The sequence below is a fragment of the Adelges cooleyi genome, unplaced genomic scaffold, assembly GCF_023614345.1.
Source record: "Adelges cooleyi isolate 19-005CV unplaced genomic scaffold, UGA_ACOO_1.1 ACOO_flye_CR_arks_rails_tigmint_CR_PRNA_376, whole genome shotgun sequence".
Taxonomy (NCBI): domain Eukaryota; kingdom Metazoa; phylum Arthropoda; class Insecta; order Hemiptera; family Adelgidae; genus Adelges; species Adelges cooleyi.
In genome coordinates this window covers 11,889,984-11,905,003 of record NW_026096053.1, presented here as the reverse complement: position 1 = coordinate 11,905,003, position 15,020 = coordinate 11,889,984, and the positions used below count along the sequence as shown (strand labels likewise).

The 15,020-nt window shown below is 31.4% G+C and overlaps 2 protein-coding genes across 7 annotated transcripts; one reads left to right on the top strand and one right to left on the bottom strand.

Annotated features, from left to right (window-relative positions):
• Nucleotides 1–76: 76 nt before the first annotated feature.
• On the top strand, nt 77–6,821 carry LOC126840167 (GPI inositol-deacylase). The gene is made up of 15 exons (XM_050575724.1): nt 77–503; nt 2,472–2,613; nt 2,680–2,900; nt 2,968–3,249; nt 3,315–3,482; nt 3,547–3,809; nt 3,877–4,021; nt 4,111–4,388; nt 4,465–4,578; nt 4,941–5,162; nt 5,233–5,424; nt 5,487–5,649; nt 5,724–5,929; nt 6,005–6,106; nt 6,178–6,821. Exons 1-15 carry the CDS (start codon nt 342–344, stop codon nt 6,395–6,397), a joined length of 2,880 nt encoding a protein of 959 aa, XP_050431681.1. The 5' UTR covers nt 77–341; the 3' UTR covers nt 6,398–6,821.
• On the bottom strand, nt 5,772–15,013 carry LOC126840168 (uncharacterized). Of its 6 annotated transcripts, none has more exons than XM_050575727.1 (7): nt 14,450–15,013; nt 9,761–9,919; nt 9,476–9,581; nt 9,284–9,412; nt 8,846–8,990; nt 7,881–8,155; nt 5,772–6,371 (listed from the first exon to the last, which is right to left on the bottom strand). In XM_050575727.1, exons 1-6 carry the CDS (start codon nt 14,529–14,531, stop codon nt 7,925–7,927), a joined length of 852 nt encoding a protein of 283 aa, XP_050431684.1. In that variant the 5' UTR covers nt 14,532–15,013; the 3' UTR covers nt 5,772–6,371; nt 7,881–7,924. The 6 variants fall into 6 exon arrangements, with proteins under 6 accessions (XP_050431684.1, XP_050431685.1, XP_050431688.1 ...); XM_050575731.1 differs by lacking the exon at nt 5,772–6,371 and adding an exon at nt 11,120–11,201 and having other exon boundaries at nt 7,162–8,155; nt 14,450–14,524; XM_050575730.1 differs by lacking the exons at nt 5,772–6,371; nt 14,450–15,013 and adding exons at nt 11,120–11,201; nt 12,183–13,484 and having other exon boundaries at nt 7,162–8,155.
• Between the last annotated feature and the right edge of the window lie 7 nt (nt 15,014–15,020).

Genomic DNA, 15,020 nt, shown 5'->3' with positions numbered 1-15,020 from the left:
GCTACCGGGATTTGGTAACTGGTTGTTGTGGTTTATGATTTGTTTTATCAGATAATATATATATATTTATGGATTCTACCTCCAGACTATCACGGTCGTGGTGCCATCGTGAAAGGTTTTAATTAATTTTCGGCATTTTACTTCAATACCGAATGCATTCGTCATTGTTCGTTTATGGCGTCAGGCGTTCCTGTTTCCTAACATGTCCGAGTTAAATATTTAAATTGCCATTTCCTCTAGTCAAAATGTAATGTATCATTAGTTGTAAAACGCCCGCTGTAGTCTAAAAGTCATCACTGTAGAGTGGATATATTCCGCGACTGTGAATCTTTCGATTTAAAATGAATCTTTCAGCTTTACTCAAAATGCCAGGCCCCAATATCCGAGTCTATATTTGCTCGATTATTTTCCTAATGTTTACTACGGGAGTGATCAAACAATTAACCGATGAAACCGGCCACAAGTGCGAGATGACCTTTATGTTTGAATATCCTCATTTTTTGGTAAGTATAATACTACAAATTTCGATTGTTCTTTGTTTGGTATAAATTGCACTTTACCTGACATCCTTTACTTTGCTATTTTTTTATTATTTTGTAGTATTTTTTACGCTGATTACGAATCTAAATTCAAAAATCTGTGGACTCCTCCAGTTCGAAAGTTATAGCCACTTAAAATTTGCATACTTCCGCCTGTATAGTAATAGGCGGCGGTCGTTGCGACCGTCGCCGCGCCATACATTTGTTAGTGACGCAAAGATAGGTTAGGTTTTGGACTCGATAGGTCGCTGACACTTTCAGAGAGGTTAGGTTAGTTTGCTCCTTTAGCCAAGCTATTTTTCCTCTGGGGTTTAGGGGTGAACGCCCTATTTACAAAGGGCTCGAGTCGGCTTCCAAAGCTAGCAGGCGTAGAGAGTTATTTTAAACAGTTAAAGATTTACTAACTTGAAGCTTTAAAACATACGAAAATTATATTGTTATTCAATACAGTATAATAATACATTATATAATAATAACAATAATAATAATAATAATATAACCAATAATAATAGTAAAAAAAAATAATTAATTAACTGATAATACTGTAGCCGCCGCCACACCATACGAGGCACGTCCAGGAAGTAAGAGTACTGTTGCCCTCTCAACCTGTGAGACATTTTTTTTCGAAGTTTGACAATACAGAGTGGTATTGGGGTTATCTTGAACACAACCAACATCGGTAGACCTCGGTAGTACAAAAACTCGTCTTGTAGTGTCCGATGGAGTGAAATATGTCAACAAGAAATCCGGCATCTCCTTCTTACAGTTCAGAACGTCTTGTTCACCTCCTCGTCAGTTGAAAATTTGTTTTCCATTTATGTGAGTTTTCACGGAGGTGAAAAGAGGAAAATCTAAATGCGTCAAATCAGGGGAGTATGCGGTGTGGTTCAAAATATTTCTACTGAATGAGTCCAAAAGCGCCTTAGTGCTAAGGTTATGTGCAGGCGGGCGTTGTCATGCAAAAAGCACACTTCCTTTGTCAACAAGGCGCTTTTAGACTCATTCAGTTGGGACATTTTAAGCCACCCCACATATTTCCTTGACTTGGCAGACTTTCATCTTTCATCTACTTAAAGACACATATGGTAAAAAAAATTGTTTAACTGATGAGGGGGTGAAGAAGAGGTCCTGAACTGTAAGAAAGAGATGGCGGGATTACTTATAGACATATTTCACACAAACGGACACTACAAGGCGAGTTTTTGTACTACCGAGGTCCACCGGTGCTCATTGTGTTCAAGAGAACCCCTACCACTCAGTATTGTCAAACTTGGAAAAAAAATTATTCCTCACAGCCCGAGAGGGCAACAGTACTCTTACTTTCTGGACAATCCTCGTTCATTTGATGGCGACGGAAGTGTGTGCGGCTGACTACAGTATTATCAGTTAATTAATTATTTATTTTTATTATTATTATCGGTTATAATATTATTATTATGTAATGTATTATTATATTGTATTGAATAACAATATAATTTTCCTATGTTTTAAAGCTTCAAGTTAGTAAATCTTTAACTGTTTAAAATAACTCCCTACGCCTGCTGACTTCAGAAGCTGACTCGAGCCCTTCGTGGATAAAGGCGCTCACTCCTAAACCCCAGAGGAAAAATAACTGGGCTAAAGGAGCAAACTAACCTAACCTCTCTGAAAGTGTCAGCGACCTATCGAGTCCAAAACCTAACCTATCTTTGCGTCATTAACAAATGTATGGCGCGGCTACAGTCGCAACCACCGCCGCTTATTACAGGCGGAAGTATGCAAATTTTAAGTGGCTATAACTTTTGAACTGGAGGAGTCCACAGATTTTTAACTTCAGATTCGTAATCAGCGTAAAAAATACTACAAGAAAAAGGGTGTCTGGTAAAGTGCATTTGTTCCTTTTGTTTTTAATGATTTCTAATTATTTGTTACTGGAATTAACTAATATTGTAGAAGATACCAGTGTCTACGAAACAGAGCAGATATAACTTGTACGCTTACTTGGAAGGCCAAATTTCTGAGACGTCTAAATCTATGAAGTTTTACGGCATACCGGTTATTTTTATTCCAGGTCATAGCGGTTCATACAAACAAGGTAACATGTGCAAATTAGATGGTTAAGTTATCTTGTATAATATATGTTTATTTGTATATGTCTCAGTTCGATCAATCGCTTCGGTTAGTCTTCGAAAAATGCACCATATACAATCAAACATAAAATTTGATTTCTTCACTGTCGATTTGAATGAGGAATATTCAGCCATATTCGGCGGCGTGCTGATCAAGCAAACTGATTTTGTGTCAGTGTGCATTCAACGAATAATACAACTGTATGAAAAGGATTTCGTTCCTACTTCCATGATACTTATTGGCCATTCCATGGTAAACTATATTATATTTTTCTTCACTAATTTTTAATGTAGTGTAATGTTAATAATATTTTGTTTAGGGCGGAATTATCGCAAAAGGTTTATTTATCGAACCGAAATTTGATCCCAGTTTAATCAAGCTTATTATTACGTTAGCTACTCCTCACAGGCCTCTTATTTTGACTGACTTGTACATGGATGAATATTATAGAAAAGTGAATGCTATTTGGGGAAATGGGTTTGACAAGCCAAGGAGTTCGTATTTATCAAATATTAGCCTATTGTCCATCGGAGGTGGCCATAAGGACTTGATGGTATGGCCAAGCCTTACTTATACGCCACACGCTGACATCAACACATTGGTACACTCACCACTTTTTATTTCTCGATTAACATGAGTAGTTGTATTTAGAAATTAAATTTACAGAGTTCGGTCGTACCCGGTGTTTGGACTTCTACTGATCATCAATGTATTTTATGGTGTAAATCGTTGGTCAAAGTTATAGTGAGAATTCTATTTGATTCGGCCGATACCGAGTCTGAAGACTCGCCTTACGAGTGGATAAATAAAGTTTCTTCTTACCATTTGGCTAATGTTTGTATAACTCAAAACGTAAATATTACTGTTATTGCTATAATTTTTTTTTTTTTAATTTCAGAGAAGCAATGGAAAATGGTTTCACAACAATTTGCATCCAAAGAATGTACAGCTGGTTAAAGAGCCAAATACATTAGAATGGAATGAGACTTACAGAGCTCAACGATTCATCAAATTGGAATCGGGAACACCAAAACCGGTTGTTTTTTCCATGCCGATAAGAACTCAGAACTATGACTATGAGGTGATGGCTGAAGCTATAAATATGGACAATCAGGATTGGGTATTTTCTTGCAAATCTGATGATGATCCGAAGAAGTCTTGGTAAATTTAATAAAATAAGTTTTAGTATAAATCATCAGTAAAAAATAAAATGTGACTATTATTTCAGCAAAATGGGTAAAAATTGGTCTGCAAACAGCACTATATCGGTTTCAAAACGTTTGAAAAGACGTCACGTTACATTAAAATGTTCGCACTTGCATGCCATGGGTCATACCGATGTAGTATTCAAAATAAAAAGTACTAAAGAAGAGGTAATATATTTATATGTATTTTAATAATGTATATTAAAACATACAAAGTCACAAACAACAAGTTATAATTTTCAAATATGTATTTTTAGACTGGTCTGATGGTCGACATGTATAGGACTGGCGACAGAACGAATGATTTATCGTGGAGTTTTTGGTTTGGTATTTTTAAGAGAATATTGTTGTGGGAAATAACTTTTTATCGAACAATGCAATACAAGACAATTATACGAGATTGGCCCAAAAACATTTGTCGTGATTGTGTATATAACGTTTACATGAATCCGATTAACTGTACAGAATTTAAACATCACGCCGTTTCCAAATTTATCGTGCCGTGGACTCAAGGAATACTCTATGGGTATTCTAGGTAAGTTATTTAGAACAAAATATGCAACATGGTATGTTTAATGGTGTATAAATTATGTTAATGTTAATAATTATAGTGACCAATCTATACAGCCATTAAGATTGACTTTGGATAGTATTCCTCCATCAAAAATAACTGAAGATCCTTACTTGCAATTTATATTGGACCCAAACTGCCTTTATCAAATTGAGTAAGATCACAACTTAGTTTTTTTAAAAACTAGCCTAACAGGAAGTAGTGTAATTGTAGGGTATATACATTGTGTAAACCCACTTGCCACTTTTCTGTACATATTTTTATTTTTATGAATTTAAAATAATTTTTTATTCTCATATCAAATGCTTTATTACTTGATAAATAATAGATGATATGTTAATTATTTATGGAAAACATGTTCTTAGTTAATTTAAAATTTATTAAATATAATTTTGTTGTATTTCTGAATAAAATATTAATCTTTAATAACTAAAGTATTCTGAATACAAAATAAACTTGAATAAAATGTTTAGTATCTTAGATTATTATTATTATTATTTTTTTTTTTTTTATTAGGTTGAAAATGTCTATTTTGGATACACTTGGAACCATAGGCCTTAAATATGGCCTAGCATTTCCATCATATATCGGAAGTATAATATTGTTTGTATTGTCGCACCAGCTCGATCAGTTGGCCAAATCTAAGCCAAAGGAATGCTCATCATTTCATAACTCAATTCCTTCGACATTTAAAATTATCAAAACTTTAGTTTTTTCCAATCTATTAATTATCTATTTGTAAGAACAAACAAATTATCTCTATTAATATATTGAAAATATTTTTATTAAATTTTAATGACTATTACAGACCCACACTTGGATATTACAAAAATATGCACACACCTATTGGCGGCATCGATTGGTTAGGAGATCCTTTGAAAACAGTGATATTCACTTTATTAATGTACTGTATCACCATCTCGTTTTTGATCATTGTGTCCTTTGTACTGTGGTATATGATGCTGTTTTGGGGGAAAATCTTGAACATAATTGGGATCAAGTAATACATTTTAACATAAATCTTATTTTACCAATTGATTTAAATTTGTTTATATTTTAAAGGATTTTAATGAAAGCGTTGAAATCATCGGAAAATTCATATGATTGGTTACTTTGGACAGTTAAAAATTCACCGATAATCGTTCCGTTATTGAATCTATTTTTGACCATTTTTTTTTGTGGAGGTGCCGGACTTATAGTTTCAGTGATTTACTATTATTTTTGGGTATGTTTATTTATTGTCTTTATATGTAACAAAATAATTTTTTTTTTTTTCTCTAATACATTATTTTATTAAAGCTTTGCGCAAAGGTACGAAAATGTGTAGTTGACCAATTAGTATACTGTCCGCTGTTTTTATTGAAAGACTATTTCATAAAAGGCGTAAAATCAGACTTGGACAATAAGCTAAAATCCCTTCATCTTCATTTTTCAATGTTTTTGTTGATGCTTTCCATCACCGGTTGTTATCTGACCTGCAGTATTGAGTGGGCCAGGAATTTCATGTAACTTTATTTCAAATTTAATATTTATAATAGTTTACAGCCAAATAAGATGTGTAAAACAATTTTTATTAATAGGCAAAGCTTCAAGTTGGATGCAGATCCATCGATGCTTGTTTCGATAGGCATAAATTTATGTACTATTGTTCTTTGGAAGGTTGACTTTCCAAATCAAAATACGTAAGTATATATTGATATGAAATTTTGTAGTACAAAAATATTAATCTCGATTTGATTTTTGCATCTTTCAGAAAATGTTACTCCAGAATGAGTTGTACATGTTTGTGTTTCTCCAGTTATCTCTTGGTGTTTGGTCCAACATCATTGTTTCGTGTTAATCCAGTTTTGGCCATTGCATTTGGATTTGTCGCTTTACACCACTCTCCTGGTAGCATGATCGGCACCGATTCTCTATTAAATGAGGGTGATGATGATATTGAAGAAACTGGCGATTTAGAAAAACAAGATTAAATAATATCACCTTACAAATAATAATCTTATTTGATTTCCATTAGTGTTCATTAGCGAAAACTATATATACTGCTTTATTTTAAATTTTAAATAGTAACAAAGTAGGTATCAAAAAAAAAAAAAAAAAATACATTCGTATTATCAATTTAGTATTAGTCATTTTAAAATTAACTCAGTAACATTTATTTATTATGGTTTCGTTCTTACAAGAGACTGATTTTATTTCCATGACATTTATGTTTTTTTCTTTCTAATTTGCATTTATTTTTTATTTTTACATTTTAACTTCTGGAGTATTTTGCCATTATGATTAGTTTTTAAGTATTTTATTTATTTATTCTAGTCATTATTGTGTGTTTATTGTCTCTCCTTTTAATTGATAATTGTAACTTTTTTGTTTAACTATATTCTAGTCAATATTAAATGATTTGCTTTTATCAAATATTTTATACTCTTTTTATGTAACTTTTTTTTTAGTATTACATATATTATATTAATAATTATTCATAAATATCTTACAACATTATAGTTAGATTAATGTTTGTGTGTGTGTGTGTGTAAACAAACCAGTATTATAATATTATATTTACTCTTATAATAAAAATAAAACCAATAATTCATCAATCCTGTGTACTAATTTCATACAAACGAATTATGAACAACATAATAATAAATTATCTTGTCAATTAAAAGCATGAAAAAAACTGCCTTTTTTTAACTTTCATTTATTAAACTAACTAATGATATGATATTACACTAAAAACACCAACTATAAAATATCACGTTTTTTTAGTATATTTGTTTTAACAAGTAGTTTTAAATTACAAGTGTTGGATTAATAATAACAATAAAATTGTTTTTTATGAACAACAATAATGGAAATTATAATTATTCTACAATTAAATTACGTTATCGTGAAGTTCAAATTTTTTGTACTTAAGTATGATACTTAGTTATTTTGGTCATTTTTTAACAAACTTTAAACTGAGTAAATTAACATATCATATTGCCTTGTCCCTCCTAAACATATTTTAATTGTATTTTAACTAAGCGTAGAGGAATGATTCACTTATGTAATTTTCCCCAAAATGTATACACAAATAATTAAATTATTAGTATCTATATCATAGAAAATATTTAAATATGAATCAATGAAACCGTATCGTTTAAAGTGTCGTAATTAGAAATATTATTCGGTATGACTTATCCTAACTGACATCAAATAACCGATAATTTTAGTTTTTTACTTAAACGTAATATTTTATGTACAGTTTGTGTAACAAAAAATATATATATATACATATATAATTCGGTATAAAAATAAATACTGAATACAAATAATAAGTTATAGGTACAGTTATGGGTATCTCGTCACAAAACAAATATATATATATATATATTGTTATGAAAATAATTTAAATTGTTTTTTTAAATAGTTTTTTTTTTTTTTTGGTAAATTAATTTTAAAATATTTACATAATACCTATTATTTTCACTTGTCTATTATTGTCAATTGGGTACACCCACTCAGGCTGCGCTGTTGCAGCAGTATATGGCTCGAGTGAGAATGACTTCGTTGTTATTTTGGATTTGCGATGAAGTGGGCCTCAATGTCGTGTTGGATACAGTGGTGAAGGTAGAGTAGTTGGGCGGTGCTGTGTTCATGTCGACTTCGTCGCTGATCGAAAAAGCTCGATTAATTACACCCCGCAATGCCTCTACACGTCCCGGACGACGGACATCGTAGGCGGGCGGTGGCTGTTCAAAAAAATTAACTATTGTTAATCACCAGGATATGTGAAAAAATGAAATTGCGCAAAATATACCAATCACAATTATTTTGGAACGGAGTGGTCCAGCGCCGTCAAAAGAGACACACAACAACATTACAGATCGGATCGCTGAATTTATTTCTTTTTAATAGAGTTAAAAAAAAAAAAACATTATTACAAAAGGCACCCGCCCAAGTAAGGCACTACTAAGTGTTCGCATTATACTAGATAAATCCGAAAATTGACGTTGTTTTTCTTCATTTATAATAATTTAGATGTTATAAATTAATTATATTATCCAAGTTAAATACCTAATAAAATTGTTGTTCTATAAACGTCCTTAAACACATTTTTACAGCTTCAGACTTTGTATCGTCATTATCTAACTAATAACTATATAATTACCCTCGAGTTATTAACAAGGCCGGGTTTTAAATGTTTTGGACGCCAGGGCAATATTTGACTTTAGCATCTCAGGTTTGTACAATGGTTCCCATGAAAAACGATTCCCTGATTTTTTTTTGATTTTATTTACCCTCCAAACCGTTGCCGAGATAATATTATAAATTGTTGACATTTTAGCCAACAAAGGCGTATAGAAGTGAGCGTTGAGCACTGAATACAAAACAAGAGATCAAAGGAACATGAATAAATGTAGTCTGAGGATGCGTCTCACCTGGTTAAAGTTAATAGGAACTTTGCGGTCTTTTTCGATTTCGTCGTAGCTCGGCGGTCTGTTTTGCATTTTCTCTTTGATGAACTCGTTCAAAGAACTGTTGCTGCCCACTCTGCTCAACGACTCGCAGCTGCAGAGCCCGCAACTGCACACACGTTTAGGTATGTATATAATGTTTCACACGCAAATTGATTCCCGATAGGCGCAACTAGAAAGAATGGATAGAGGGGGGGGGGCTCTAGAAGTTCTAATCCTACTTACTCCGTGTTTGTGTCTTGAAAATGTTCAGCATGCATATAACCGCCCACAGTAACGTTTTTAAGTTTTACCGAAATTCCGAGGGAGATTTAAGCCATAGCTCAGGGTCCCCGTGTTATCTAGTCGCGCCAATGTTCGTTTAATAAAATTGAAAAAAATAAAATAAAATGCTACACTCACTTGAAAAGAGTCTTCCTGATGACCGCCACGAACGTTATGGCCAAGAAGACGAACGCGAACGACAGGGACAACGTGTTGGCCAACTGCACTCCCAAAGTCGGAGAGTATCTGCCCCTGTAAACGACCGAACTGGCGGTTTATTATAAAACATATATTACCCGTGTTAATAATGGCGGGCGCGACGGTTCTTACAGACAATCGTCTTCCATGTCCGGCCGGCAAACGCATACGCCGTTCATGCACTCGGTCGCGTGTGGCCTCAGACAGCATTGCGACGTTTCACAGCTCTCTTGGACCGCTAATTTGATCAAACAACACACATTCGCAATCAGTATCGGGCTAGGTGACGGATTGTATTTACACAAAAAAACAAAAAGTAATACTAATTTGTCTTTGTTTTTTTTTTTAATGTCGCTTCCGACGTGTACCTAGGTATACGGTTTTATTGATACTTAGACGGTATATTATAGTTCTTACACGAACACTTGGAGCAATAACTCTTGTTGGACTCGTTGGAATTCACCTGGTAATAGCCCTCGTCGCATTCGCACCGGTGATTCACGCACGAGCTCGAACCGTACGTGGATAAACACTGACCACTATAGCTGCAGTTTTCCGGTAACCATTCTGTAATCACTACACAGATCACAATATTATATGCGTAAGTACAGGTCGGACTATACATGTAAGATGATTTAGATCCCCAACACTCAACTTTTTAGGTGCGAGACATCTGACAAGTACTCGCATGAACTTGGCTAATTATGTCACCCGACGATTTAAAAAAAAAAAACACACCTTGAATGGAACGGAAAATGACCCTCCCCCCAATTTTAAGCCCTCTCTTTTTAACGCTTGTGTCGGGTTTGTTGTCATTTAATTTCGATTAACAAAAATGTATACGCAATTTAATGTGTATAAGTAATGTAAGCGACCCTTTGTTAAACGATATTTTGTTTTTTATACAATTTACAACGATTTTGCCACATTGATTTTATAGGATTTACTCGCTAAACAAGAATTTAGTACTAAATGTTGTGCAACAAGTCAAAATATACTTTTATATAATAATATTCGCCGGACGCGGGACGCCAGTTATTAGTTAAGCAACTTAAACTAGATGTGAGGAATCGAGACCTACAAATAAACTAATTATTAAAAAACCGACAATGTCTTGTTTGTATATTTTATACTTTTTGTGAAATAAAATATTATTTATTTGTTTTGGTAAATTACTAGATAGCAAGTATAGCGAATTATGGTAGAATTTTTGTTTATCTCACAGATAAATTATAATTTTTTGATATAAGTCGATGATATTAGAGTAGCCAGCAATTCATTTATAAAAACAATAACATTATTTTACGTATTGATAAACAAAATGTTTACTATGAATACAAACAAAAAACAGTAGCTTTAACAATACTGAAATTTAATAATGTAATTTAAAGTTATTTAAAAAACTATTAATTAAAAAAAAATAGTTTGTTGACAATAATTGTATTTTAACATGTTTTTAAATAGTTTATTATAATTATTTTGAAGTTATATAAGGTTTACGCTGTTTAGAGTCCATATGTTTCTTTTATAAGAGCATTATGTATATTTCATAGTTAAGCCACCAGCAGCTTGATAATAATTCTTGTGATTATTAACAAATTATACAATCATTTAATCTACGTTATTCCACCATTTACGATTCACTACTGCAACGTATTGATAAAATGACAACACAAAACAACCTTGTCAATAACACTCGATTCTTGTTTTTTACACAAAATGTATATAAATATATTATTCAACGGAACTACGTGTTAGGTATAATGTTTTTCTTACTTTTTTAATGAGTTTTTTATCCGAACTATTATTATCCAGAAACGGTCGTTGGACCTGATATGTATACACTAACAGTTGACAGCTGTATATAAGCAAACAATTGCAATTAACTTAATGATAAAATCGAATAACTTTATACTATACTACATATATAATATAAATTATATATATATATATATATATATATATTAGATTTAATCACAAATAGCTGAACAATACACTATCTAGATTTTTTTAATAACAAACGCTTATACCAGAGGTTATACTGACATCTATCGAATAGAAACGATAAAACTTGAGTGAATGAAATTTTTGTGTGACAAATCAACCAAGTCCTATCCTACAAGTAAAAGCATCAGTGCGCAAATACAAATGTCAACGGTATTGCAAACAAATACCTCTTTTTACCTATACAGAAATATGTACATGTATACCGTACATAGTAAGTACGGTTTTGTGTTCACTGAGGTTGTTAAAGATCATACGCTAAAACTGGAAGAATTTTCAAAATAAATCAACGCGATTACATTATTTAGACTTCGTAATTATTATTTGTTTCCACTTTCCAGGTTTTTAAATTCGTTTTATTAATCTACAATCCAGCTTGACGACGGAAATAATAATGACTATTAACTATTGTAACAACTTAAATTAATTGAACAATTTTGAAAAATATCACAGATTGAATTTTTTTTTTTTTAATTTCAGTAATATACATAGAAAATTTTCGACTCCCTTGTTTTCCAATTACCCGTCAAATTCCAGCCCAGAAAAAAAAGAGTATAATTCGAAATGGTATCAGAGCTATGTTATAAACAATGAAAATTTTATTATCAATGATTTGAAATTAATTTTTTTTTTACTTTTTAGATAGTTGCTCTAAAATTGACGGCATACTATAAAGCCGTATTATAGCAAAAGGTCAAAGAATGGGTTAAAACTAATTGCTTAATTTTTACATTTACACATATACAAACTATTGTATACATAGATATATATATATATCTCGCGTATATTCAGGCATATAGTATGTAGATATTTACGAAACATTTGATATACGTACCTATGTTTCTTGTAAGCGCACAAACATTCGTCATAACTATTATTGTTGGATTATCAATATTTAAATTGTTTAACCTACTACCTACTACAAAGAAACTGTAATTCATATAATATGTATCAAAACAATACCTATATTATAATCGCTCTATACAGTTATCTCCTCACGTCGTATTGATGACTATTATTTAATTTAATTGTTACATACATTTTAATCACAGGCTATATTTTTATACATTCTGTGGCAAATTTGTCAAAACAGCGCGAGACACCAACTGTATGTAATATATACTAATTACTAATATTTATAAATACCGAAAACAGGGTGTCTTGCATAATTAACACGTGCATATTCAGTACCATTGAGTATAGATGTTTACCATATTAGCACCTATGACGTAAAAACTTTAATTGCTCCGAGCTCAAGGTCTTTAAAACGTTCATAAAAATTATTTTGCTAGACTCTTATCGATTGAGCCAGTTCGTATGGTAAAAAAAAAAAAAATTATGCAACATTATATTATGTATCCATTCCAACAAGATTTTGCTAATACGACACTGTTTTGTCTGTATTTTGCACAACATATCTACTGAATTCCGTCCACGTGCTTAGAGTACCTATTAAGAGTTGTCTGTTATCCGCAGGCAAAGATAATAATTCAAGTGGTCGGAAACAAAAAAGAGTTTTAAGTGATTGTAATAAATGTTTACAGACACAGCACGCAGTCATTTATTACGATTTAAATCATAAAGCATATAAAAAGAGGGTTATACATATTTATTATCTATACTGATTTAAAACAAATTATGTATCCATTGCCAAAATTTAACACTGGATATGTTAATAAGTTACCCATATAGTTTTATAAAGGAAGCTTAGATGAGACTAACACTAGAGGTAATATGGGATGATAACATCGATCGTACCACAATGGAATAAAAAAATGTTTATGTATATATATTTTTTATTTTTGAGATTTCAGTATTAACTAATGCTAACTAATGTAATATATTTTCATAATAATGTATACAAACGGTGTACCAAAAAGATGGTTTTCAAATTGTAGGCTTTAGCCTTTGCTTAATTATTTTTATTTTTCAAATAACGCTATTTTTAGATATTTGAAAAGCAGCCTAATCGAAATGATTTAACGTTCTTCACAAAAATGGTACGTCGATAAATAGCATCAATGTCTACACTGTACAATTAATGTTGGGTCTTTTATTTTTGTATTATCTTACTAAAACATTTTCTGCGAAAAAAATTACGTATGTATTTATTTTAAGTTTTTTTGTAGAAATGAGGTCAAATATTATTATTGATGGCGTAATTGAATACTATTATTTATGCATACATCATTAATATACAATTATTATATAGTTTGTAACATTGTTAAATGTTAATATAATAGGTACTTGCTTTTTATTTAGACCAAAAAACAATATAATATATACATTTTATATAAGGCACTCAAGAATGTCAATTTGTTTTTTTAAATAATTGTTTCCAAAGTTGTAAAAACTATACAAACAAATATAAAAGATCTAAGCTCAACATAGAATAAAAAGCTTTAAAAATATATATTATAAAACTACTAAAACGTACCAAATGCACTCCATACAGCGAAATAATTTTTTCAAAATGCCGTCATATATTTCTAAACATTAAAAAAATATATTCAACCCAGTTTTTGTATAATGTTACAAATATTATGTTCTTTACAAAATTTTGTAAAAATATTTCCACAACTAACAATATTTTAACATTTTGTCACATTTATAAAACAGTGAAATTCAGTAACAAAACACGGTTTTAGAAATATTTTTAAATTGTTAAAAAAAAACCCATTAACGACATTTAGTAAGTATTTTAATTTCTTTGCTGTATGGAACACTAAAAACCATAAGTCGGTGTTTACTTAAAACTTTATAAGTGATATAAAACCAACTAGACACGGTAGAAAAATTCCGAAACCAGACTCGGATTCACTATACTTGCACTTTGGTTCTTGGTTTTTAAAATCTAGTAGTACAGTGTATTATCAATGATATTGCAAAATATTCTCGATAAAGCTATAATTTAGTATAAGTTATTAACAATAATACTTTGTTAAAATTAAATAATTTCCGTCTTTACTGTTGATAAATTATATGAAATCAGCTTTGATGTTTTAGGAGCCCACCCACTCCTCTTTCCTCGTCAACACTGGACATACTATTTTCGACTTGCCCCGCCTTTTTTTTCCATAAAAAATTCAATTTGGTACTTACGCATTTCGGGTATCGTCGAAGCGGCCGCCGAACGCATTATGGCGGCCAGCAGAAACGCTACAGCGATCTTGTAGACTGTCATGTTGTTGGCAATAAATAATAATTAAAACATAAAAAAAAAAAAACTGAATTCAAATAAACCAAAATGTCAACAACCGTTTTCATCGATGAAAAAATATACTAGCCACTGTATGCAAATATGTTGAGTCGTACGAAACGGTCATAACTAGCGGTGCACTGTTGTATGCAGTAATAATAATAATACAAATAACACTAATACAGAATAATAAAGTGCATTAGCGCGGGACAGTGTGTAAAAACTAAATGTCTTATAGCACAGAGCAATAACATTCAAGAGATCCGATAAAACTGCCGACGAGAATCACAATTGTTGAAAGATAAAACAATCAAAACATTAAATCGGTTTGAGGTTTTTGTTTAGAGCTTCTGATAAGTACACGCACGTACATGTTCACGTAATAGTGTTAATACATGAAATGTAACATCAATAATTATAGAATTATTATTATTATTATTATATTACTGTTAATATAAGAGTGTGTACACCGTC

Bases quoted from the DNA above. Each gene is read 5' to 3' on its own strand.
- LOC126840168 (XM_050575727.1), bottom strand. From the start codon at position 14,531: ATGACAGTCTACAAGATCGCTGTAGCGTTTCTGCTGGCCGCCATAATG. The intron at 9,920-14,449 runs GTAAGTACCAAA...TGATCTGTGTAG, and splicing joins TTCGACGATACCCGAAATGC to TGATTACAGAATGGTTACCG. The intron at 9,582-9,760 runs GTAAGAACTATA...TGATCAAATTAG, and splicing joins TTATTGCTCCAAGTGTTCGT to CGGTCCAAGAGAGCTGTGAA.
- LOC126840167 (XM_050575724.1), top strand. From the start codon at position 342: ATGAATCTTTCAGCTTTACTCAAAATGCCAGGCCCCAATATCCGAGTC. The intron at 2,614-2,679 runs GTAACATGTGCA...TATATGTCTCAG, and splicing joins TAGCGGTTCATACAAACAAG to TTCGATCAATCGCTTCGGTT. The intron at 5,930-6,004 runs GTAACTTTATTT...TTTTATTAATAG, and splicing joins GAGTGGGCCAGGAATTTCAT to GCAAAGCTTCAAGTTGGATG.